Source organism: Platalea leucorodia, assembly GCF_965183815.1.
Source record: "Platalea leucorodia genome assembly, chromosome: 2".
NCBI lineage: Eukaryota > Metazoa > Chordata > Aves > Pelecaniformes > Threskiornithidae > Platalea > Platalea leucorodia.
This window is the reverse complement of record NC_138824.1, coordinates 16,061,807-16,085,354: the sequence shown is the minus strand read 5'-3', so window position 1 is coordinate 16,085,354 and position 23,548 is coordinate 16,061,807. Positions and strand designations below refer to the sequence as shown.

The following is a 23,548-nucleotide window of genomic DNA, read 5'->3' as shown; positions in this document are numbered from 1 at the left end:
ATTTTTCTCCCAGTGCATGAGTATACCAGCGGCCCCATTGATTTTGTGCTTATATCAGGAGGATGATCTATACCTCTTTTGGAGAGATGCTAGCTCTCTGGAGAGAACCACTGAGATTTCATGGCGAGATGTATCACAATTGCTATAAAATTGCAATTTATCTGCTAAATTTTTTTTGACTGAGATAACACCTTGCCAGAAAAGTGAAGCTGCTATGATTTTCTATAATAGCACGCATGACATTTACGTACCCTTGCCTCTTGCATATCTGCCTTGTGAATATCTCCAGACCAGAATGTAAAGGTGCATATTTACAAATCACAGCTTTTTCCACAATTTACTTTGTGATGTTGACAAGGGCTGAGTCACAGAAGGTATGAAGCGTTGTAGTGCTCCTGTCTTTGTTGGAGGCTTTCATGTGTTTATAGTAAAGCACAAGCATAGGTGCACTCAGGACCAGAGGTGATATTGAGCTATTAAACATGCCCATGAAAATCTGATATGTTCACAAACATTAAACCATTATCTCAGTTCTCATTTGAGCCGGTCCTGTTTTCCTGTTGATGTATGTTTGTTTGTTAGAAAATACTATTTGGGGTAGGAAGGGATTATTTTTTGTCTGCTGTACCCTCCAGTCATTTTCTGTTATTTTTCTTTGTTCAGCTTAATTTATGTTTTGAGTGTAACTTACTTGTCTTTTAAAAAAGAATGTTCATATAATTAATGATTTTTCAGTGAGACACGGTGTTTCTGATTTCCAGTTTTCCATTTTTTTCTGAAATTTGAAGATTTGAATCAAAAGAAGATGAATTCTTCAGCTTTCAAACTCGATGAGTTCAAAATGCATTTTAATTTTCTTTCTGGTTCTCAGTTTTAATCCAGAGGACCTCACTTTTCAACACAAGTTCACATGCCCTCCAATCCTGAATGAATTATTGAGCTTTTGAACACTTAGTTCGTGGACAGAATCCTAAGGAAAAGAAGAAAGTAGAAAAGGAGGGAAAAAGAAAGTAGAAGACTTCTATAGAAATAAAACTCATTAAATTTGTTGCTTTTATCTGTGTTACAATTGTGGAAAATGTATTTATGGAAGGTTTTGGTTTGTTTTGTTTTAGCTTTACAAGCTAAAGCTAGAAACAGCACTTAAACTCACAGTTGATAGTCTATAAGTTATTTTTATGGCTGGCTTTACTACTTGTTTACATGACACATCTCACAGAGATACCAGGCATTTAAACATCAACCAACTACTGGCATTCAATGAAGCTCATTAGTTTTAATTGTATTTATTTGTATGCCTATTATAGTAGCATTTACCAGCTGAAATTAATATTGCCTAGATTGATTTCTCCATCAGTTATCTAGACTCTACCCATAAACAATACAGACAGGCAACTTGAGAAAGCAAGTCATGCCACCTGTCCTAAATGCCCTTCTGAGGAAGAGATGAATCACTCTCTGAAGACATTTCTTTTCTGACCACAGGAAAAGCCTTGTTTAAAGTGTTTGCCTTTTGTATACCTGCAGTTAGGCCAAAGGAATTGTGCCCGTAATAAAAAAACAAGAGCTCATCATCTAAGTAACCCAGGTATAAGCAGGGGGAGGAAGACAGTAGCAGAGGTGGAATCTCTTACAAAAGGATCCAGCAGATCAGTGACAGAGCTTCAGCTTTCAGGCTGATATTTTACTTCAAGCCTTCCCTTCACCTTTATAGACACTGTGAGCTCTGCTATGGGAGTCAGTGGGAGCAGGATGAGAGCCTGGGTGGCCACCTGTAATGATTTAAAATTGGTGGGTTTATGTTTATCTGTTCAGAAATCACTGCTATACTTCACATATTTTGCAGCCAGTGTCACATCACTTTGTGTTATTGGCTGCCTGGGGAGCGGTATAAACCAGAGAAATGTCCCACTCAAACCTTAATAATGAAACCTCTTTTGCATTGCAGTTGACCTAGACAGGTTGAATGATGATGTGAAACGTTACAGCTGCACTCCAAGAAACTACTCTGTCAATTTAAGGGAGGAACTGAAGCTGACAAATGTAGTTTTCTTCCCCCGCTGCCTCCTTGTCCAGCGCTGCGGAGGAAACTGTGGCTGCGGGACTTCGAACTGGAAATCCTGCACGTGCATGTCAGGGAAAACAGTGAAAAAATATCATGAGGTATTTTCACTCCTTTTCTTTTCTTTTGTACTTCTTTTGGGTATTTATTGCTTACATGGATTCTGAAGGCTTTTCTCAGAGCTATGTGTGCTGCTTATATTGATTATTGTTGTTATATTGGTCATGCTATATCATGTTACGTTATCATTATGCTATATCATGTTATATTATCATGTATTATCATGCTTATATCAATTATCATGTTGGATCTGCAGTGCAAAAATCAATGGGCAAAAATCACTGACCCCAGTCAAGTGTCATAGGCAAAGATGTTATCATTTGAGAGAGACCAGAGTGTTTAAGTGAATGCCACCACTTTTCCTGAGGTGAAGGATCTGCTTAGGCTTCCATACAGGCTCAGGTAGTCTGAGAATGGAGCGTAGACTTAGATAATGGCATTGCTCTTGCTGCCCATGCTAGATACCAGCTTGGTACCTCGTGGAGCAGCATTCACACCTTTCACTGCAGTAAGTCATAGAGACACACATCCATGGAGTCAACTTGCAAGAACGCCTGATTTTAAATAAGTTTAATATTAATGTCTTTAATGTTACATTACAATATATACATAGCAGCACAGCTTCAGGATACTGCAGTTTCTCTTTTTTCAGAACTTCTACTATTTTCTTGATGAACTTCTGCCTTTGGGATATATGGTGGATACAATTGCCCAGTGATTTACATTTGGAAGTGGTGAATGAGCAGAGAGTGGAAGGAGGTTATACATGTGTTAGAAAGGGGTGTTAACAGGTATTTATGGGTAAGTTAATTTAGAAGTTGGTGAGAATTTTTGTCACCTCTCTGCGTGGATGCTACCACAGCATCCTAGTGAACTTTGCAAGAATGAGGCTTACATTGGACTGATTTTTCCCAGCGAAGGACTGATACAACTGCTGGAAATACTGTTTAGTAACACAGAGGCGTGTCCCTTGAGGCATTTGACTGCACTTCCTCTTGTTTTGTGCTGTATCTTTTAAAATTATGACCATGCCTGGAAATGACAATTAAGTCACTTGTAAACTCTCTTCCCTTCCAGATTTATTACCTGTAGGAAGCAGCTGAATCTTTTGGCCTTAGCTTTTTTCCCACTCAGCAATTTTTTAGGAAAGCAAAATTTTTGCATAAGAACAAAGTCTATCATATTTCTTTTTAATCTATTCAGTACACATTTAGAGAGGAGAAAAACAAAGAAAGAGCATTTTATATTCTTGCCTCTAAATCAGTATTTTCAGAATCAGACATGAATAATGTTCACTAAAGTGAACATACCTAGGAAAGTTACTTGGTGTTATCCTTTCAATTGTCTGAAAGTAGGTAGCTGCATGCCATGCTGACTTAATTTCTGACACATATCTCTTAAAAGGGCCTGATTTGCCACTTGGCTTAAGTCTGAAGTGAAAATGAACTTTATAGACTTTAAATCTGGATGTGATGTGGGCTCATACCATAAAGACATTAACTCAGGAGACGCGAGGGCTGCAATAGCAGAAGGCTATTGGAAGGTTAGACCTTTGCCTCGCTGTGAGCAATGCGGTTACTCTTTTCGAAAGTAAGAGATTTTTCTCACAATTAACTGCAGAATACAGCATACTCCACATCAGCTAGGACTAGAGAATAGTTAATATTTTATCTAATTTTAAGCAAGATGGAGGGGATGACCCTGGTAATTACAGAGCGGAAAGCCTTATCTCAGTGGTAGAAAAGTTAATTGGAAAAAAATTAATAGGTATAAAACACCTAGATGACTATGAGCTGATAAAAATTAACTCAGAATGCCTTATGTATGAATAAATATTTATACAGCACTGTAACATTGTACAAGAATGCTAAAAGACCTGGCACCTCCTTCAGAGAGCAAGCAGTTGACCAGACAAGATCAGATGTGGATTAGAAGATGGTTAAGAGATAGAGCAAAGAGGTGGAAGAGATGAGGGATTTTCTACATAGGATGTGGCTATCTGTAGGTGCCCCCAGCACATGGATTAAGTGTTATTTCATGTATGATCAATCTGGAGGGAGGTGAACAGAGAGGTGATAAAAATGAAAGCTAGCACAGGAGATAACACACTTTAACAGCAGAGAAGGCTGCAAGGGATTTCAGAAGGCCTATGTAACTATTTATAAATACAGTTTAGAAAAGCAGCAAGTAGTAGGATGAGCAATCTCGACTATTTATTCATATAACACTGTGCGTGAGGGGAGGAGGGAGAAATGAGAGGTGGAAGTTGGACTAAAGGTCAGGTAGTGAATCACTGTGAAGAGCTTCGGGAAAACAGTTGTTTAGTGCAACGGTGATGGGGGAAAAAAACAAGTGACAGTCTTCTGCAGGAATAGAGGTAAACAGGTAATAACACAGCAAATATTTATTATGGCCTGGATAAATTGGTGGGGTACTTGCACTGGGTTTTGACTGTTGGTGCTTAGAAGGATACCGGCAGGAGTAGAAAAGATACACAGAAGCAGAAAACATACATCGAGAGAGATACAGGTGAAGATACACATCAAAAATGTTTGTAAGGAAAGTGGCTCAAAAGTTTTGGATCATTTCATTTAGAAAAAAATGACAATAAGAGAGGACACCGTGAAAGACAGAAAATGTGAACAGTACCTAAAGGAAAATTAGGTCTTCCTAAATAATCTTTTCCTTTAAAGAACAAGTAGAGTCTGAGAGAGATTGAAAGGGAACTAATTTAAAATTATAAAAAGGAATTTGATTTTTTTACACAGTAAATCTGTATGGGATTTCAACACTTAAATGTGAGTGGTGCATAATTCAGAAGGATTCTGAGAGAATAGAATTAGAAGTAAAATATAAACTAAAGAATCCTGGGTCACATCTGCATCAGAACTTAAGGCAATTATTGACAGTACCTAGGGAAAAAAAAATATTATAAACATATTATCGAGCACTTATTTTTTTATCAGGTGTTTGGAACCATCTGGTGCTGGGACACCAGAATATCACACTAACCAGGTATTGGTCAGAACCAGGATGTCACGACATATGTCTGCCTCAAATGTATCACTAAATTCTGGAAATTCAATATTCACACTAATAAATCACTGCTAATTTATTTCACTAGTCCTTTGTTCTCTGAAAACTGTATGAATTCAAGACAGCATTTCAGCTTTAACATTGAATGGCTTTTGTAAGTTTAAATTTAAACTTAATCCCTTAGGGATGAATTAACAGCTCAGTGAGCAGAAATTTAGCCAAGTGGCTCCCATTAACATGAGTGGAAGTCATGCGAATAAATTCACGTATGACATACTAAAGATGTGTCCATTAATTTTAGTCCAAAATATTTTCCACTTCATTATTATTATTATTAGCCACGTACAGCTAATCAGTTTTATACTTTATTCTCCTCTGACACTTAACTCTAATTTTATTTAAATGCCTGGCAGTAAAAGCACTGAGGAGGGGCCTCTTGACATGCCAGTTTTAGAACCATGGAGCTGGTTTACTCTTTTCAAAGCTGATTTGAAATGCACTAACCTTAACCAAAAAGCCTTTAGTTGCATAATGAAGGACAAATCTTCACACTTTATGAAATCCCCATCACTGTTAATTTGGTTAAAAATCTCTGCCTTCTGCTGCAGGATAACGTAGGCCAGATTGAAACACAAGTCTCAATTAGTTGCAAAAGACACCAGAAAGAAGTATAAGATAGTGGAGCAAAGAAGGTGTTTGTAGCAGCTGAAACCGAATCCTGCAGACCCCACACTGCTTTTCTTGCCAGGCTGATTTTGCCTAACCACTATCCCAGAGCTTCATCTACTGAGATCCTGGACCCACCAAAGCTACTTGTCCTGCACATGGAATGCGTGTCCTCAACAGTAAAAATGCAACTGGAAATCACTTAAAAGTTGTCTGGCATTTCTGAGCTACCCAGTATTTCTGGGTGAGAAAGACAGGCAGGCAAATTTTCCAGAAGCAATAGGTTCAATTTTGGCTTTGTAGCCAGTCCCTTGCAGTGCCGGAGTAGCTGCATGCAGGCAGCTGTGGGGACACTAATGCCCAGAGTGTTTGTTGAGAAAAAGGCTTCTAGTCCAGAGAGATTTCAAGGTTATCTTCTCCTTATGCTCTTAATGTTTTTTAATTCCCCCTTAGTTCCTATTCAAAGCCTCACACTATACTCATCACCGAGCGCTCCCTCCTAGTATCACAGGACTAATAGCTATCACGTGTAGCCTTTAATTTCCCCAAGCTGTGAATGCTGCTCCAGTTCCCTGAACAGACTGTACAGCTCTTTCCTATCATGTCCAATTGTAAGAAATAATACAACAGCAGGGAAAATGAGAAAATGAGAATGCCACGGTAAGGGGTATCTTTTTCTTTATTGCCCTGGGAAATGCTAATAATGAGATCTCGGGTCTTGCTTATAACCTGGAAGTTTGCCATAACTTTACCAAAATACTCAGCAGTTTCCAGAAGTAAATTAGTTCACAACTTGAGTAAACAGATAGTTTTATGGGTGGGTTTGTTTTTTTGGGTTTTTTTTTTTTTGCAGGAGTCTTGTGATGCTCTGTGGTTTTCCACAGCTTCTGGGTTTGCTTGATACCAGAGCTCATGAACAAATACTCATGACTTACCACATAGTGTCACGAACCCTGCAAACCAAACAGGCCAAGTGCTGGCAGCATCTCAAAACATCTCTCAGGCACAGTCTACCATAAGTGATACTGAGTTATGTCACCTGGCTCCACGCAAGGGAAAGACAAAGCAGTTCATGGAAGCGGATGCAGCACACATTAATCAAATGCTCACATCTACTGCTGGCTAACTTGCTAGAGAGGAGCTGAAATGAAAACGTGTTTTCCATTGCAGTGCATTTCTTTGGAAATGCCTGGAGCTGCTCTTTAAAGAGAGGGGGGGCTCTAAACCCAGAGATCACCCAGCCCAGAGGAGATGTGGGGGAACTCGGGCCAGGACTCACTTGAGCTCGGGCTGCAGCTGTGCCACCCGCCCAGCATGCACATACCTCAGAGAAACAAGAAATCAGTTTCCCCATCTCATTGCTGTAACTGATGAGATGTGAAATGAGTTTCCGTGAGGAATAAATGCTCTTAAGGTAGCAACCGGAATTTGTCAGTGTATAAACCCCCACAAACACAGTGCTGAGCAACACAGCTAAAAGGCATATAAGGAAAGATCAAAATGGTGAAAGCTGATTGCGTCTTTTACCTACTTGTCTCTCCTGTAAAGACTGGTGCATTTTTCACTGTCTATATGGTGCTTCTTTACTCTCCCTCCCCATCCCCCAATTTTGAAGTGTTATACCTCCATTCAAGTTTCATGTTGGCTGGAGCTTGTTTGGTGCCATCACAGGACATAGATGCAATTAATTCTCAACGACAAGGTTTAGAATAGTGGTAGGGTGGCTACTTCATGACCTTTTGCTGCCCTGAGAGAGGCAGCAGGCACCTCAGAGTACCTACACAATACTAAGTCTTTGCACAAGTTGCTGGGGCATAGAAAAAGCTTTAACTGGACCCAACATTGCAAAGGGAAAACAAGACAGTAGGGAATATTATGGGGGAGAAAATAAAAAGGTGACATGAGACTTCAGTAAGACAGGGGAGTTGTTTCAATGGAGTTAAGAAACGTAACTAATACAATTTGGTATTGTGTAGGCTTTTTTTCTTTTCTTTTTTTTTTTTTTTTTTTTTTTCCTTTCTCTTTTTCAGAGAAATGAGAAGCAAACCTTAAGGAGGCACTTGAGAGAGCAGACAATAATTCTCACCCTGTCTTTACACAGGGAAACATAAGATAACTGGACAAAAATTATACAAATGCTGCTGATACAACAAAGGAAATTTGCTAAGGGATTAAAAAGAGCTAGCATCATCAAAACAGTGTGCAAGGAATGTGGTCTGATTTTTGTATGTCCTGGAGTTGATAGTACGTGTATAAAGGAGATAAAAGGTTGTTATGGTAATAAAGGCACAGAATTAACCTGACAAAAGAGTTAATGCGTAGAAATATTATATAACAAGCAGCAGTGGGATTTATTTGGAATGCAAATACAAGGAAACAGAATGAGTCAGAAATGACTGCTAGGTCACAGAATGAGCAGAGAGAGCACAGAGGTGCAGTGAAAGAAAAAAGGTTCATTTTTTACCAGATGAAAATGAAAGTTCTTGGAATGACATCTGGAAGTTAAGCAAGTGAGACATCCTGTGATACATGTCTGGGCAGAGAGGCAATTTGGGAAGGGGGAACAGCTGTATCTGGTCAGTGAAAAAGCAGTAGCTGGAGCCATAATGCGTGCCAAGATCACCAAAAGTGAGGGTCCTGTTGACGTCACATATGTCAGAAACATCATAGCTTTAGTGACTGTTTCAGATGCCTGAGTTTTAAGCCAATTCAATTTTTTTTTCCCACGTTTGCTGTGTTAAAACCGGGTTTCTTATTCATATAAATAAAAAATAGAATCAATAATTCTGTCTACATTTAATAATCCTTAGTTTGAATGCTACCACTGATCAGCAAACTAACTCTTTTTTCTGGTTCCTGATATCCTGTAATTATCTCTGGTAAGAAAGACTACAGCTTTGGCTCTGTGTCGTTATTTTAGGCTATGTTCCTACTAGAATAAAAGTCTTCATGCTGAATTATGAACCATGTTCCCATAATGCTTGGTTTCTCATGCTCAGAGCACAGCTAAACTGTGTGTGACCTTTGGATTAGATAACTTTCAAAAATTGCAGAGTAAGATTTTTCATCTGTATCAGAACTTGGATCTGTGTTGAATGTTTTGCACTTTTGATGCTTCCTCTTTCATGAATCTCAGACAAATATAATTTGGTTTGCATGCTAGAATGATGGTATTTTTAGATGAGCAGAAGGAGATTAGATAATGCTGCATAGCAGGATTTTAAAATAAGTTCTGCAAAGTACAAATTTCCCTATCTAAAATAGCATCCAGAGTTGCTCTCCATCTTCTGTCACTGGAATATGAAGCTAACCAGATATTTGGTAAGCCATAGTTGTGTTATTGATTATCTGTGGTCTTCTTAAACTAATCAGAAAAAAAAAAGGGCTGATTTTTGAGTGAGGCTTCAGATTTCTACTGGTGTTGAAACTACTGGTCAAGAATTAAACAAAGAATGTTACTACTTTTCCTAATAAATAAAGTAAATTATAATAAGTAAAAAAAAATGGCTATGAGCAACTGGATACCCCCTTTTTAAAATTATTTTTAAGAAGTGTTGACTGGGTTTCCTATTACTCTTTGCTTTTTATTAAAACGGAAATCAGCCATTATGGACTGTCAAGGCTAAATGTTGCCTGACTTCAAAGGTAAATGATATATGGCTAGGGCCATCAGGGAATGCCAGTGGGAGTGGTTCACCTCATCTGGCTCTATCCATCTAAAGCTGCGAGTCCAGCCTTTGGGCTCCTTTCCTAGTTATCAGAGCTAGCCCCGCCAGAGGTGAGTGTTTCAGGTGAGTTGTTCTCCGGAGTCACCTCTTTGTTGCTGCTTCTACTGGAGAAACGCTGGGTATGGGTCAGGGTGAACAGGTTATCTCCAGCTGGGTCCTTTCCCCAGCAGTCATCACCACTCTGCTCTCCTCAGACCCTGATCATGAAGTGCTCTTGCAGATCTGCTGAGATCAGAGGGGCCACCCAGCCGTCAGCCCTGACCTCCTGTGCTCCACAGGCCACTGGAGAGCACCCTGCTGCCCCCAAAGCAAGACCCAAACTTGTACTGTATGCCTTCTGGAAAGGCAGCCATTTTCTGATGTCCTCAAACAGGCTGGAAACCCCATGGTTCCTTGGAGGGCTGTCCAGGTGATGAGTTGGCCTGACTTAAACAAGTGTGCCCTAATTCCAGTTTGAGTTTTTCTGGCTTCAGCATCCAGATACTGTTTTTTTGTGATGGCTTTGTTCTCTCATTTAAACAGTCCTTCAGAAGCTGGCATCCAAATTCAATGCATGATCAATGAGCAAGATTCCTGGCAGGGAAACGTATTTAAGCATTTTCTTTATAGTTCCTTCACCACTGCCCCCAAGGAAAATTAGGCATAGGCCACAGTCACCTCACCTTGAAACCTCTCAGATGCTCAGGCATACCTACAAAGCAAAATGCCAGCCAGTGTATTGGTGTGCTCCTATGGAGCTGTCTGCACAAGAAATGCTACAAGGGCCTGATACCCTTTTTTGTATTACCTATAAACACCAAATCCAGCTCAGAAGCTAAGTCCTCTGTCTTGATTTTTTTTTTTTATTGATTTAATAGTTTCACGACCATAATTAACTCAGTGTTTGATGAGGGGGATATGGCTGTAGTTACATACTCTTTGTGAGGCAATGATCTGAACAGCTGAGGCACAACATTTTGATTAGTAGTGACAGACATTGCTCCTTTAATTTGAAAACTGCCATTCTTCTTTTTTGCCCACGGAAAACAAACCTTTTGAGCATTCCAGACCTTCCTCACATCCATACTTTCTCACAGCTACTGATCCCATCAAAAAAGGAGCAATAAAGTGTCCCAAACAAAATTTCTTTGAACTGTTTTCATTAATTCAGTAGTTCCTCACCTTTAAGGACGTGGCCATGTAATGAATAAACAGCAGCTATTTTCAGAATAAAGAGTTTTCTTTCAACTACTGTGGTCACCAGAAATGGCCGTACTTCCTGATTCTTTTCAATTCCCTTGTATTTAGCTGAAACTAAAACTATTAGATGGAAGCTAGACGGAGAGCTTTGAACATCAATTCTGTGATCAGCTATTAAAGCAGTCCAATTTCAGCTGTGTTCAAACACTGCTTTCCTGTCTTGTCTGGGAAGTGCCTGCCAATTCATTTTTCTACTCTTATCAGCAAAGCCCATATACTGTGCTCATGTTTCTTAATATAAAACACAGGGAAAATCCTGAAGCTGTCAGGAGGTCTGTTAGCTTAAATACAGCCCACATCTTTGCTCTTATCCCATTGCATACTTTCATTTGCTCTCTATTGAAAAAAGCAGATCTACCTACCCATGATCTTGCAAAATGCCAATCATCTGAACTTGTCAGATTTTGATGAAAGGCTTCTTTAAATAAAGAATTTTATCATGGGTTCAGCGTCAGCAGCTGTACTTGATTTTAAAAGTATGTTTTGTTAAAAAAAGCATCTTTGAAGATGCAGTCTATTTTCAGCTCTGTAATAATCACAGCAACCTGATTGGGTTCGGTTCCTCTGTGTTTTGGATGACAATCTAGTACAGTGAATTGTCCTGGTGTCCATCAGGATTTATTGCATGTATTGAGGCAGTCAATGTTTGAAATCAATTCAAATCCATTATAATTTTGTTGCTTTAAAAAAAAAAAAAAATGTCTACATATATAACAGGCAATAGTAATTATATCTTCCCAGCACGTTAAAGCAGGATGTCTGTACCTTGCTTAGGCACAGTCCTTCCTCTCAGTATTACATAGGTTAAACATAAATTTTATCACAAAAGGGAGAACAAAATAATAAACTCTATTCAGTTTTTATCACTTTCATTACATCCCATGGCCTTCCTACTCTCCAGGCATAATGGTGGAGAACGAATGGTCTCATCCTGAAGGCTGCTCACCTGCCTGCCCTTCCCCACCCTCTCTATACAGTGTCCGTGGTTAACCTTTGGCGAGTCATTCACACTCACTTTTGGGGACTTTCTAATTCTGTTGAAATTGCTAATACTTTGTTGATCTGGTATGCAGCCCCTTATTCCCTCTCCTTCCCAAGACCATCTCAATCCTTGTATGGTGTTGCAACGTCAATGTGCAGAAAGTACTTTGTAAAAAAAGAGGATTATTAATTGAGTAACAGTATGATCTGTTAGGAGATCTGTTATTCAGGGCAGAAATGTGGGTGTTTCTGTGGCTGAGATGCTGAAGGTGTTTAGGTCCCACTCCCCACTTGACCAGTGGTTTTGGAAGGTGATAGGCAAGACAGACTTCTCTCCATCTTTTGAACAAGCAAGACAAATCTCGCTGATCTAGCAGTCACTTGGCCAAGCCAGCATGAGTCACAACAGGCTGCCAAGAAATGAGATGTGTTAGCTCTGGTACCTTACCAGTGCATGATTTCTGGACTCAAGTGCTTGATGCCACAGAGAGCAGAACAGGCCAACCTGCCTACCTCCAGCTGTGGAACTGCAGCCTTGCTTTCTCCATGTCCTGCTCCCCATCAGTAAATAAATGATTTCAAAAGGGAAAGGACTATATAATGCCACTGGTGGTTTTTCTACTGATATGTTACAGAGCCTTGAGCAAATCAGTTTCAGATTCTCCATCTATACAAGTTTGATGATGCATATCTTTCTGTGCAACGTGCTGTGAGATTTGGGAAGAAAAATGCTGTGGGAGAGTTAGAGTTCTTAGTCTTAACTCATTTGTTGTACCTAATCCAAACTAGTATTTGAGCTTCAGGGCAGAAATTGGAAATTAATATCTCTTTTGTTAAAGCGTTGTAGGCCTATCAACAGCAAACTAATGAAACAAAACAGAGGATTTCCTCCCCTCAACCTGCACCACCGTGCTAGTGTGTGTATGAGCTCTTACACAGCAACTCAGTCTCCAACAGTGGGCTCACAAAGCATGCCCCTGCAAGCTGCCATCCTCCTCAGCTTTTTCCAGTCCTTGGTTTACATACTTACACTGTCACAGAAGACTAGATAGAATGCAACAACATATCCACAAGACCATTTTCAGGGAATCATGGATTCATACAATAATACAGGTTGCAAGGCAGCTCTGGGGGCCATCTAGCCCAATCTCCCATTCAAAGAAGGGAGAATTTTGAAGTTAGATGAGGTTGCTCAGGGCTTTGTCCTGTTAATTTTGACTGTCTCCAGGACTTCTGCAACCTCTCTGGGCAACCTTCTCCAATGTTTAACCACTCTCAGTATTTTCTTCCATATACCCAAATAGGATTTCTTTTGTTGCAACTTGTGTTCATTGTCTCTTTTTCGTCTTCTTTATAACCTACAACCCTCTTTTTTAGGTGTCTCAAGATTATTTTGCCTAGATAGAATTTTTTCAGAAGTCTCTTATATGATGTATACTTCCCTACGAAATAATTATTTGCTTTTTTCACTTTATTCACAGTAAATGCTTAAGAAATTATTTAAATTGAGGCAGAGATTTTTTAAGATAAGCCAACAAAAGTCAGATTCCGAGAAACTCGATGGGATCTGACACATATTTTGCGCAAGCTCCATTCATGTCCTTCTGCCTCCCACAGGCATTTCACTTTTGGACCAATTCTAATGATATGTTCTTCAGAAATTTCAAATTGCATAAAGAATGTTCCTTGTTCTTTAGAGCAGAAATATTATACAAGTGAGAGAAGGGGCAGAGCAATTCAAATACGTATGGGACTGCAAAGACGAGCCAAAGGAAACACGCTTGATAATTCGCATGCAAAGGAGCAACCCTGGACGTGGTTAGGGAACTGCGCAATATAAAGATACCTGGTGTAGGAAATAATCCAATCTGTCAAAGCTCCAGGACAAACAGTACAGCAGGATTTCACAGAGTGGAAAGAAAAAGCTGGAAGTAAAACAAAAATGTGTCCAAATTAGTGCTGGTCAGGGCCATTAAGGGTTGTTGGTGCCCTCAGGGCCCCAACGCTCTCACCCTCAAATCTCTAACAGCATTTTCTAATCAGTGCATTTCTGTTGATCCTCCCAGGTGCTGAAATTCATCCCTGAGGCTGGGCATCCCAGAAGAAAAGGCAGAACCAGGAACAACATGGCCTTAGTAGATATACAGCTGGATCACCATGAGCGTTGTGATTGTATCTGCAGTTCAAGACCCCCCCGATAAAAAAAAATAAATAAATAAAAGAAAAAACCAAGACACACTAATTGCAGCTTACCGGACGTTTACTTTTAAGCAGGATTGCTCTGAGGACCTTTACTCACTAATCATTTGAACTTTGCTACTAGCCTGCCTTTGCAATTAGCAAAAACGATCGCTGTGTTTCAGCATAGCTGTGCTGATTAGTGCCATGGCAGCTAAACAGGTATATCATAGATTTATGTATCAGCATCCAAGAATATAGGATTATGGTTATCTGTAGCTAGATTCTGAGAGTTGAGATTTTCAAAGGTCACTTATAGTCCTTAGGCATACAATGCCCACTGAAATTAAACACCAGTTGTGTAGGTATTTGTGGTAGCTGGCAATCAAATAGCGTTGTGTTTCTGTTTCTCGCTCACTAATTCCTACACTCAAATTCTGCTGCCATTTCTACCTGCTCAGCTCTCCTGACAGTCAGTAGTGTTTTGTGGGTATAAGTGAAGAGAGAATTTGAGCCTGTATGAGTGTAAAATGGTTTGTCCCACTCTGAGAGGGAACTTCCCAGTGTTCCCGCCCAACAGAGTGAGATGTAATGAGGAAAATCCATCACTACATGAAATAACACACCAGTAAAGTCAAATCTCACTGTTGGTGCTCGAGCAAATCATGTGCTGAAATTAGTAGATGCTTTGCATAAGCTGGGACACTGGTGGCAGTAGAGGTGGGCGGAGGCTGGTACTTTTGCCATGGTGACTCCACGGGAGCCATCATCCAGGCGCTTCTGCAAGAGGGGGCTCCCACCAGGTGCCCAGGTAAATCCTTGTGGGCTGGGACTGATTCTGGTCTCTGCCTACCTGGACTGGACTGCTGCCCCTTGCCCAGAGCTGCCCACAGTTGCCCAGGAGGAGCCCTCTCGACACAAAAAGGGTGAGACAGCCCTCCCCCTGCGTCCTCCTCGCTGCAGTTCGAGGAGTGCTGTGTTTCCCCAAGCAGGCAATGAAGATAGGGCACTTTGTTGAAAATATTGATTTGTTTTGCAGTTGTGTTACTGGGAAACAAAACTGTGCTTGAGATTTAATTATCGTTATTTGGTTTGGGGTTTGTTTGTTTGTTTGTTTGTTTTAAATACGGATTATTATAACTTTGTCATATATGCATTAATCTTAGTTATCTGAGGTTAGTTGTCTCATTTCAGTTCTGTGTATTGCCATGGTTAAACTGTTGACAGTGAATTTCTTTTTGATTGCATTTTGCTGAGGCGTATTAACTCATTAAGCAATGTCTGTCTGTCATGGAAAATGTGCATCATTTATTAACTTCCAGAAGAATATTATTAAACACCACCTCATAATAAAATAAGCACTTTAAAAGCTACAGCATAGCTTCCTATGCCTTTTAAAATGTTATGAAGTGCTCTAGCTGAAAAAGGAAAAAAAGAAAATCCTTCCAAACTAGCTTTAAAGGTTTTAAAATGCTGCTCCAAAAGTGTAAAATACAGGAAGATTTAAGTCTGGCAAAGAATTGTAGTTTTGATCATGAATGTAACAGAGGGAATGGGGCAGCACATTTAATGGCTGATGTTTTATATTTAATAGCAGACATAGGTTGCATTGATTCATCTTGTTTGTGTTGCCTCTTGTGTTTCTGTCTCTCTGAAAGAGCAAAGTAGTTTGACAATAGCGCATTACAATTAGTGGAAACTGGCATGTGCTATAATATAATATTGAGAGCCTTTAAGCCAGTATGTTTTAGCAATCTACAATTTTGTTATAGAAGTGCCCTAATGTTCTGACTTACCCTCTTTACCAGCTCAAGTATTTTATAAATGCTCTTTCATAATTTTAGCAAAACTTTACTGAAACATCCCTTAGAAATGTTGTGTTACTTTCTTTCCTGGACTTTAACCTTTGAGATTCAAAATGTGTGGGGTTTTTATTATTTATATTAATTTTTCCTCTCTGGCTCCCAGATGCCTATTTAAAAATGCTCCTGAATGCTGACTTGGGAAGTGATTCATCATTTTTCAAAGCAATTCACGTTAAAAGAACAGCACTGTAACCAAAAATTGCCGGCTTCGTTTTGTATTTTAGGATTATTTAAAGAAAACTTCATTCTTTTTCTGTCTCTAGCTTAATAACAAGATTGACCCAGCCCTTCCATAATTTTAGCTAATTTTGGAAGAAATTTGCATGCGAGACTTTGGCAGTACTGATTTTTTTTTGAGACAGTGCACTCTAATGTATATTGCTGACTGAATTATGCCCAAATTGTGCTTAAGCACTCTTGCGTCGTGGTTAGCATTGGTTGTAGGAAACATCAGTTTCATACGGCTTTGTGCTTTGAGTGGTCCTTTAATTCCCATTCCTCGGGGGAAAATGTGCACCAGGCATTCGCTGCACCTGGCATCTCCCGTGCACCTCTGCATGTTTGCCCAGTCTCCAACCTGAACAGCCATGTCTCGGGGGTGGGTTTCTGCACCTCCTAATTCTGGGGATCCAGCCTCATCTGGTGAGCCTGAGTTACCCCTACAGGCAACGGGGAGAGAGGGTGTCCCAAAGTGTGCCTTAGACCCCAGGTTGAAATAATCCAACATGGGAGCTTTTCTCTCTCTATTTTGACCACGTAGGGAGATTAGAAATCTGATTTTAGCATCTAAACGAGATACACAAAGGTAGATGGTATGAATACTCATTTTAAAGACTGAACGGCTAATAGTTTAGCTAACTGAATTAGATACAGGCAACAGTGGATGCCAGGGTCCAGCAGAAAAATTCAGCTGTAAAGTAAAGAGAGATTGGTATAATAGGGATTATCCTCTTGCTTAATGTTGGGTTTACTTTCTTAAAGAGAGGCTATACTTGTCACAAAATTTAAAGTATTTCTCCTGGGACACTTTGTAATGAATGGAACCATTCACGCTCCATGCTGCCATCTGCCATAAAGACAGTATGCTCCAGGCCAGTGCAGGAGAGTTAAGGATGAGCTTTGTGTTGCAGTGTGGGAATGATAACATACATGTCAACTAAGCAAAACTCCCAAAATCCTAAGCCCCGAGCTTCAATGACCCTGGTGAAACCAAATACAAGCAAAACTTTTCCTTTTTATTTATTAGCAGAAATTGCAGAGATGTTTTTCCACACCTTTATTTTCTCTTTTGTCTATGTAATAATTGGTATGTTATTTACATATTCTTGTAACTTAAAAAGCAATGCTATTAAAAAAACTAATCATCTAGTTCATTTTTATTGGTGGAATTGGACCCCCCCCAAAATAAATACATTTTCAAAGGAAACTCAGAAAGATTCCTAATTTCAATCCACTCACAGCTTTTTATTTACTGTATTCTTCTGGGATAGAGCCTACTTTCTCAAGTGCAATCTATATATATATATTTTCTGTTATCTCAGTTAAATGCAGCTTTTCTAGCAGTATTTTTTACTTTATGCAGTATGTAATGTGTCTTGTCTTGATGAAAAAATAAATACTGCTTTTGAAAGAAGATACTCTGAGTGATTATTCAGAATTCATATGAACTAAAACCCATGACTTACTGGAGGACATTTCCACAACACGATACCATCCATGCTAGGTCTCCTTGTGAATTTTAGCAGTCATTCCCAGGAGCGGCAGAAAAGTACCAAAGTGCAGTTTTGGGATAATCAAGTTTGAACCCCCGAGCTGGAAGAGCTGACAGCTTCCTTGCGAAGCAGCAGTAACAGCGTGACAGCGGCACAGCATTTCAGATAGCCGGACTAGGGCACTCCCCCGGGCTCGGTGCTGGTCTCAGCCCCTGCGGGCTTGGCTTGGCTCCAGCAGAGATGTCCTCACTTGTCCTACTGAAGCTACTCCTTACTGGCAAAGAAGGCTCCTGCTGGCGCTCCACGTCTCACCTGAACCAGGGCAGAGCTAAGCAGCCAATTGCTGTGTGCAGGGCAGCGGGAGGAATGTAAAACCTCTTGAGATGGGGAAATTTAATCTACTCTTGTGGGTTCGGGCATTTCCCCCAGTGTTGGCAGAAGCAAATTTTGTTGTGTTGCATCTGGAACATAACTTTCATAGCTTTGATAACTAACTTTCAATTTAAGGTTCTTGTGTGAAGCTAAAGCCTGCCTTAGACCTTCACTGGATCTTGGAAAGAACATGAAATTTTTGCCAAATTAGAATTAGTTCTTCACTAGCTAGACACCCTGTCTGATAGGCGAAATGCAGACAGCATACAGTCTGGGGACCCAGCTTTGCAGCCTGTCCTCATGCATGTTCGCCTTGTTCTGTACGGTAATGTTACCGACTTGGAACAGTCATCCGTTCAGGTGAGCGTATTTATCTCCTTTGGTTTGGTTCTTGTTACTCAGAGAAAGAATTCACTTTTTTTTTTTTTTTTTTTGGAAAAGAAAAGGCAGTCAGAAGAGACATTTGCTAACAAAAGAAGCAGTTCTCTTGTGTACAGTGAACAAGGACATATTTAGTGGGTGGAGAAGACATTTTTTGCCCTTCAGAAATGCACTAAATATACACTGTAGACAGCAGCTCAGCAACTGCTAAGTGTCCAAGGATGGCATAAAGCTCCTCCCATCTGGCATTGCTATGTACCTATGTAACTAACGGCTAGCTAACATTATCAGTTTGTCCCTGTGCTCACATGAGTGACAGCTTTTATAAATCTGCAACGTGAAAAGTAGTTCTGCGTCTCTTCAGCTGAAAAAGTAAATGGTTCCTGAGGTCATTCAGGAACTCACCATTACCTTTTTTTAAAAATAATGTATTTTTTCAACATTCTTCTTCCCGTTTTTGAAGAACACAGAATCTTCCTCTAACTGATTTTAAGATCTGCAACAGCTGTAAAAATGCTTCCCTGCAAGGTTTCCCTTGCTCTTTTCTGGAGTGCATTGCCCAGTCACACTGCTGTAATGCGAATTCAACGGATGTACAATTTGTACTTATTTTCCCAGGGACTCCAGTGCAGCAGCTAATGAAAATGCAGAAATTAGTATTCTGGTCTCTCATTCTAGGAACTTTAACGTTGTTTATTGATAGCCTCGGTCAAATATGCTGAAATACATAACATTTATAATTTATTTGGTCGTTCATTGATGGGCCTTGAAAATCTGCCTTAAGTGTTTAAAGTGCAAATTCGATTTTGCGTTTCTTTTCAGACTTCTTCAAGAAATGGGATTTCCAAGCCATCAAATATTCTGCCATGAATAGTAGGAAGTATTCCAGGTTTTAGACTATCTTCTAAAATTGATTTGACTTAAGACTTGGTCTGAAATTCGTTTATAGGTAGGAAAAATCATATTTCAAAACTGAATTTATAAAACCTGATTTTTGAAATGGAGTTTCAAAACCACATTTATGTATTGCTTATAGAAACTTGCTGTGGCACAGACATACTTTAATAAAAATGGAACTAGTTACGTAACAAGAGTTACTGTATTAGATGCTCCAATTTCAAGCTGACAAAGGATTTCTGCTTCAGTTGAAAGAATTTCAGTTTCAGAACCAGTATGAAGAGAACAGGATAAAAAGAACTGGGTATCTTTCAAATATCTTGATATAAAGGGTGGTGACATAACAAAAAACCCCTTAACTTTTATTCATTGCATTTTTATTAGATAACTAATAAGGGCAGACATCTTAACCTTTTTGGTCTGTGTTTGAGTTTGGAGAGTATCATCTCAAGTAGCAGATGCACTGAAATCAGTATACCCTCTCCAAGTGAAGGTCGTCCAGAGAACCACTGTTTGTATCCATACAATTTTGTCCAACCTTTCTATTTGCTGTCATAGTAGTAGCCTTTTACCAAACAAAGAATAAACAAATCAATTTGGTTTGGTAATATGGTATTTCCACTTGTACCTAGTATATGAAGAAAGATGATTCCCTCCCCCAAAATGAATAACTATTATGCATTGAAGAATCACAGACCGGCTGAGATGGGAAAGGACCTCTGGAGATGGTCTTCTTCTAGCCCCAGACCTACCCAACATTATTATTATTATTATATGATAATTCAAGGACCAGACAGAGCCATGTATCTTATGTGGTGTGAGGAGAAGGGCCAAACATCCCTGCAGGAGGGTTTTTCCCCCCAAACTGTAGAAAATGTCTGGTTCATTAATAAAACAGACACAACTTGTTAGCTTATGTGACTAAAGGCTTCTTCCTGCACACAAGAAGAAGCAGAGGGCCACACTGGCACAGGAGGGAGCACCAGTCACTTCATCAGACCAATGGAGCCCCCAACCCTCTCTCCCCTGGGCTGCCCTGGGAAGCCTCAGCCCATGGGCCAGGGGACACCCGTCACGATGAGCCAACAGGAGAGGGTCCCCATCACCCCACAGACTGCAGGATCACTGCCAGGGAAGTGGGGATCACTATGGGAAGGCAGGGGAAGGGCATTTCAGGATTGCACAGGACTTATTAGGGGATGTTCCAGGAAGGATGGGGAAAGGGAGGATCAAGGTGTTTTGGGAAGGAGCGAGTGGGAAAACAGCGGGGTAAGGGGATGAAAAGGGCTGGTCATGTGCAAGCAGAGGCTGGTCAGTGCAACCTGCCTGGCCGTGGCCTGTGTGTGACCAGCACATTCTGTCCTGGCCTCTCACTGAACCCTATTTCTAGCTATTTTCCCAGGCAAAGGGCTCTGTCTGGTGTGCAGGGGTGTGTGGGGGTCTCAGTGACAGCCCCTTAGGTGGAATTGGGGGCCAGAGGCCAGTGTGTTCATGGTATCAGTGACTGGAGAGACCAAGTTGGCTGCTGGAGGGACCAGAGGGTCCAGATCAACTGCCCAAGGGTCTGGGGGTCAACCAAGACCCACCTGCACATGTGTGTGTGTGTGCCTATGGGAATACGAGTTCGGCCCCACTGCCAGCTGGTTGTGGGCACATGGAGCTGCAGCAGCTTCAACTCTGTCAGTCCATCAGAGTCAGCAGCCACTAACGCCATTCCGCAAGCCATTACAGGGGAATCTTTCATAAATTGTGAAAAGATTGGAGACTGCAGTATTTCACAGCTTCCAGATAGATTTTCTCATTAAGTCATAGGAAGGCAAATTGTCCAGCTTTACTGGAATATACAGGCTGGGCTGCAGCACAGCCCCCAGAGCATCCTCCTGAATTCGGAGAGCACCTGATGTAAACAAGGCCTTCATTAAACCATTCTGATACCTGACAGATGGCATTCATTGCAACGTTTACATCAAAATACCAACCCTTGGATTCTGTTGCTAATTTATTTCAAAAGGTCAGGCAAGGATTTGTGTGCCCTCAAGGAATCGATTGCTTTATAGGAAGCTGCAGTTTCAGTATTCAAATAGCCCCCCATAGGCAAAATGCTGCAATTTTCCCAGTTAAACTGTATCTGAACACCAATTACCTAACTGATTATTAAATGAAGATAAGCCATGCAGGCTTCCATGAAGAAGACTAATTGTTTTTTTCAATTAAAATGAAGACACTTGGGTCCAAATTAAGACTCTAACAAGAAAAGGTAAGCAAATTAGTTTCACTGAGAAATGCAGCTACTGCATACCTGAAATCTTCAGGATTGAACAATGCAGGCTAAGTCAGCAATTTTAATAATCAAAATGAAAGTATCCCTTAAAAAGTCCTTCTGCATAAAGCTAATTCAAGGAGCAAATGAAAACTAGCCCTCACATTTTAATATTACTAGCTGATTGCACTGAGCTCTGGCCAGCATCGAGTGCTTTTTATCTGAGTATATAAGTACTTTTGTCTGACAAGCATTTTAACAAGCCATGCAACTTTCACCAAATACTAAATTGCTTTCTTTGCCCTTCACAGCAGTGCCTATTGGAAAACAGAGACCAGAGAGTACTCCCTGCATAGAGCAGATCTCACATGGACATGCAAATATCTGCATTAAGGAAAAAACAAAACCATGTTTAGAATGATTTGCATATAGGCTGACAAAGTTTTCTTGTTGTTGGCATGTGTTTAAAGACAACAATTTGCTTTTAGACTACAAAATGCAATGTTGTATATTCCTGTAGGACCCTACTGAATAATCAGCAATGGCTGCAAGTTGGCAAAGTGATAACCCACCTATAAACTATGTTTGTGGGTCATCTACTAAGTGAGCTGTTATTCCCATTGATGCCTCCTGGCTTTTCCACTGCATTATGACCTTCTAAACTACAGAGTGTCTGATACCTGGTGACAATGGCCTTCAGGGGCATACAAGTAGACAATCAATCAACTGGTTTGATGAAAGAAGCAACCTGACATAGTACCTTGTTTAGGTTATAAAACTGAAGGCTGACAGACAATATTGATATTTACTCTCTATAAAACCTGTGCAAGCTATATGACTACGTGGGTGCAGCATAAAATAGGCAAAAAGTTGCCTATAGATAAATGCAGCCTGGAAATTTAAAAAGACCGTGATAAGGCCTGTAACTTAGAGAAAACTCATGGAGACTGCATGGTCCAGAACAACTAAATTATCTGGGTGGTCCTTGAAAACTGCCAAAGACCTTATGAACTTTCCTGACTGTAGAGCACCTGATACGGTACTGAATAACTGAGAAACTTGCTGTACAATAGTGTATGATGTATTAAACTGAAGTTGTGATGTTTTTTTCCAGCCTCAGAAATTTTTCTGAGCAATTTCGTCAACTGCATTTGGTTCCAAGAAGTTACTCCTCCTCCATTTAACCCAAAATGGAACAATCCTCTGATCAAATGCATCTTGCTAATACATCTGTGTATGTATAAATATAGCTGTGTATGCATATATATAAATAAAAGATATATCACACTATATATTTTTTCATATACATGTATATAAGCTTTTCCAAATGTTTTAACTCCAAGTTAAAAAACAGCAGAAAAAAGTTTAAATCCTACTCCATCAAGATAAAATTCATCAGCAGGCAAAGAAAAATATTATTTTTACACTACAGCTAAATTTTAATTATTTTCAGGCTTTTAATACAAGTACTATGCAAGACCCTCTCATTTTTCTCCTAGTCTTCCTCTTCCAGGCTTCCACTACTCACACAGGAAATTTTGAGGTCTGCTCAGTGCTAACACAGTTACTGAAGGTTGTTAGTCATAGTTCACTGAAACTCTTCAGCAGAATTTCTTTTTATGAATTTTGCAGTTTTGCTTCTTCTGCACAAGTCTTGAAAGGCTGCTAACAGCCATGCTTTGTCTTTTGGGTGTTTAAATCTAGAAGACATCAAAGAAATGTGCCTTTGATGAAGAAATTCAGTGCATAAGAAAAGAGGAAAGGCTACATATACCTCTGCCAAGGTCTTTGAATTAGGCATTGCTGTTCACCTCAGACATCTTTTAGAAGAACCCAGAGGTCTTACTGTCTCAAGATACTAGCAAAGCCTAAAGATCTTAGGGAAATGGTGAACTGCATGAAAGCCTGAACATCCTCCTTACCTCATTTCATGCACAAGGGGCAACACCTTGAGCTATAACTCCTTGAACATCTTCTAGCACTATTATTTTCATCTAAGGTGATAACTAGTCTTGGGTTCGTAGGGCCACAACCTACATAGAGGCGAAGACTTAAAACAGTTATCCAATATCTACTACATCAGCCTTCACTTGACAGAATGGGGAAAGACA

At 40.1% G+C, this 23,548-nt stretch overlaps 1 protein-coding gene across 2 annotated transcripts in view; it reads left to right on the top strand.

Moving 5' to 3' along the window:
• The window catches only part of PDGFD (platelet derived growth factor D), a 143,893-nt gene extending 129,476 nt beyond the window's left edge, over window positions 1-14,417 (top strand). For both annotated transcript variants that reach the window (XM_082333288.1, XM_082333287.1), the window contains exons 6-7: window positions 1,949-2,163; window positions 13,839-14,417. In XM_082333288.1, coding sequence (XP_082189414.1) covers window positions 1,949-2,163; window positions 13,839-13,973 — 350 coding nt within the window. In that variant the 3' untranslated portion in view covers window positions 13,974-14,417. The remainder of the gene's footprint in view (window positions 1-1,948; window positions 2,164-13,838) is intronic.
• The last annotated feature ends 9,131 nt before the right edge of the window (window positions 14,418-23,548 follow it).